This window comes from Carlito syrichta, unplaced genomic scaffold, assembly GCF_000164805.1.
Source record: "Carlito syrichta isolate Samal-C Ts95f unplaced genomic scaffold, Tarsius_syrichta-2.0.1 Scaffold302623, whole genome shotgun sequence".
NCBI lineage: Eukaryota > Metazoa > Chordata > Mammalia > Primates > Tarsiidae > Carlito > Carlito syrichta.
The window spans coordinates 924,651-927,585 of record NW_007246719.1 but is presented as its reverse complement, the minus strand read 5'-3'; the positions used below and the strand labels follow the sequence as shown (position 1 = coordinate 927,585).

The following is a 2,935-nucleotide window of genomic DNA, read 5'->3' as shown; positions in this document are numbered from 1 at the left end:
GCTGAAATTGTCAGCGGCGGCGAGCGCAGGAAAGTTGCGAGGAGCTCGTGGCCCCAGAACAAAGCTTGAGAAAAGTAAACAGGCGGCTGCCGCCGGCGAGCCTCCCTCCTTCCCTCTCCCCCTCGGCCTCCTTCCCGCCCTTGCCCTGCGGCTTCCTTCCAGCGCTCCGGGGGAGGAGGGGAACGGGCGTGCGCTCTCGCCGGCGATTACTAACTTTTGCATCGCCCCTGTTTTGTCTCTCTCTCCCCCCGTCCCCCTTCCCGCCCTCTGCAGACCATGGTGAATCCGGGCAGCAGCTCGCAGCCGCCCCCGGTGACGGCCGGCTCCCTCTCCTGGAAGCGGTGCGCAGGCTGCGGGGGCAAGATTGCGGACCGCTTTCTGCTGTATGCCATGGACAGCTACTGGCACAGCCGGTGCCTCAAGTGCTCCTGCTGCCAGGCGCAGCTGGGCGACATCGGCACTTCCTGTTACACCAAGAGCGGCATGATCCTTTGCAGAAATGACTACATTAGGTAAGACTTCGCTGCCCTTCCCCGAGATGGGCCGGCGGAGCCCTGGCGAGGCCAGGGTTTGGTGAGTAGGGCTGCAAGGAAAGGCGTGGCCACCTATGGAGCACCTTGCGGCCTTCTCCCCCGAAACCTCCCGGTGGGCTGGATTTCGGGGAGCTTGTGCTCGTTCTCCAGTGTTTTGCGACACGTTCATGGCAGAGGCCATCCTAAGTACAGACTCTGGCCCTCTGGTGGGACTGAGCCGTTAGGTGTGCAAAGGTTGGGCACGCTCTGGACCAGGATTTTAAGTGGTCAGCCTCAACTGGACCTTAGGCTAAAAGTAAACATTTCAAGGGGGAGCTGAACTGCGTTCTGAAACAAGGTAGGGTCCCACGCAGACACTCGGCGTTCTTAAACAAGGTAGGGTCCCACGCAGACACTCGGAGACAAAAGGCTGACTTAAGTGTTGTTAGTGAGAAATGATTTGTCTGTCATAATGGTGTATTACAATATTTCCGTAAGCATCTTGAAAGTTTTGAGTGAAGAGCTGTGACTTGGTCTTTTGTGATCTTTCTAAAAAATGCTAATTATCCATCAGTTTAAAGACTTGTGATTTTAAGCCCCCCCCACCCCAAAAAAGCTAAAAAACAAAAAAACAACACATAACACCTAGTGGCAATGGTTTTCTTCATACTCTTGCTGGGAGGCTTGCAGCACCCTGTGTTAGTGTGTGGTTTGCGATGTAGAATTTGCAGTTTTTTCAGTTGAAGAATGTTCGGTTTGGGCTTTTTTGTTGTTGTCGTTTGTATCACTGCCCTTGATCCCCAAAAGAGATTTAGAAAAAGAGGCTATAGAATTATACTAATCTTGCATTTTAAGGCAATGTATAGGAACATTCATATGTCCGTGTAAGCAGTCTTTTCCAACAAGTTTCAGTGCAATTAATGGAAAGAATTCAGGAGGTCAGGTGCCTATAGGATCTTTTCAGGTGAACTCAAGCTACTTAAACTCATTAATTTGAAAGGAGGCATTTGAAGGATTACACATTTAATTTGAGTAAATGGTTTGATAGACTGATGCACATGAATGCTTCTAGGAGGTGTTCTGTTTCAACATCCAGTAATTAAAAAAAAAAAAAAAACCCACACGCACACCATTGGTACTAGAAAACCCAACACTTTGAAGAATTCCATTCTGTGTACATTTCTGCCCTCAGCCTTTTTTCTCTGTAGTTGTTAGTAGAAAATTGTCTTCTTTCTCAGTGCCTGTAAATCAATGGGTGAGATATTTTGTGCAAAGTTGAGCTCCACTGTGATTTGCCTTCCTGTGCAGCTGATAATGCAGAAGATCCCAGTGCAGAGTATGGGTATGTTTACGCCAGTGATATCATTAGTGCAAGATGATGGAGTAAAATGACGTTTGGTTATTTTGATAATGCAACCTGTGTCCATTCTGCTGGCATCCTTAATCAGTCAAGTACAAGAAATACAAGGAGAGGGCTTTTATTTTTAAATTAAGATGGCAGCATCAATTTCACTAAGTGTTCTTTAGACGTAAATGTTGGAAAACCAGCAGGAACATGGGTGTATTGCTTTCTGGTCCTCCCAAGCAATGCCATGAGCTTTGACAGTATTGTAATTAAATAGAGAGCAAAACTGTGGTAAGAAAGGAGTGTGGTTTGAAGTGGAAAAATTGACAGTGCTGTTAAGATTCGTGGAATGGTACAGATTCATGTCTAAGTGCCTTCCAAAAAACCCCCTCGCTTCTGATTACAACTAATTAAAAAGAAGATGGGTCCACTTGCGTTCCCTCAGGACGAGTTTAGGCAAGTGCCTTCCTGGGAATCAAGTCCACTCCTTTCCCTGTTCTTGGGGCCGAATGTAAATGCCCTTTTGGTGTTTTCCTGTGGCCTAATGGACCCAGGGAGGACGTGTGCCCAGCCCTGATCCTTAATTAATCGGGTCCACACTCTCCCTTTCTTTTTTCCTCTGGATCTGGGAGCTGGAGCCAGGCTTGCTCTTGAACTAGGTGCTACCCTGAGGACCTTAGCTCTGTCCTGGAGAGAGCAGTTCTAGCTCCGTACCAAATGGATGGCCTCACACTTTGCGCAGGGCTCTTCAGCATCTGAGCGGCTCTCCCTCAAGTCTGGGGATTTCTCAAGTCTTCCTTCAGGGTTCCCTCTCGGCCCACCAGGGTGCCCGGGGGTGGGGTGGGAGGGGGGAGGCGTGGGCGTTCCTGTCCCACTCAGCTACCCCTCCTCAGCCTCCCCCAAGTCCACTTGTTGGAAGCGCTTTCAATTCCGCCCGGACTGCTCCTGGAGAGTAGAGTAATCCGCTCGCCCACCGCCAGGTGAAGGAGACCCCCTCGGCCGGGCTGGAACCACACAGCGATTTATTAAGGGGCTTTTAAACTGTCTGACTTTGAGGTTGTGGTTTTTTTTTTTTTTT

The 2,935-nt window shown here is 49.3% G+C and overlaps 1 protein-coding gene across 1 annotated transcript in view; it reads left to right on the top strand.

Moving 5' to 3' along the window:
* Nucleotides 1–6: 6 nt before the first annotated feature.
* LMO4 (LIM domain only 4) overlaps nucleotides 7–2,935 on the top strand; it is a 14,387-nt gene continuing 11,458 nt past the window's right edge. Inside the window, exons 1-2 of the mRNA XM_008057038.1 lie at nucleotides 7–74; nucleotides 274–512. Of these exons, the coding sequence (XP_008055229.1) occupies nucleotides 277–512 (236 nt within the window). The 5' untranslated portion in view covers nucleotides 7–74; nucleotides 274–276. The remainder of the gene's footprint in view (nucleotides 75–273; nucleotides 513–2,935) is intronic.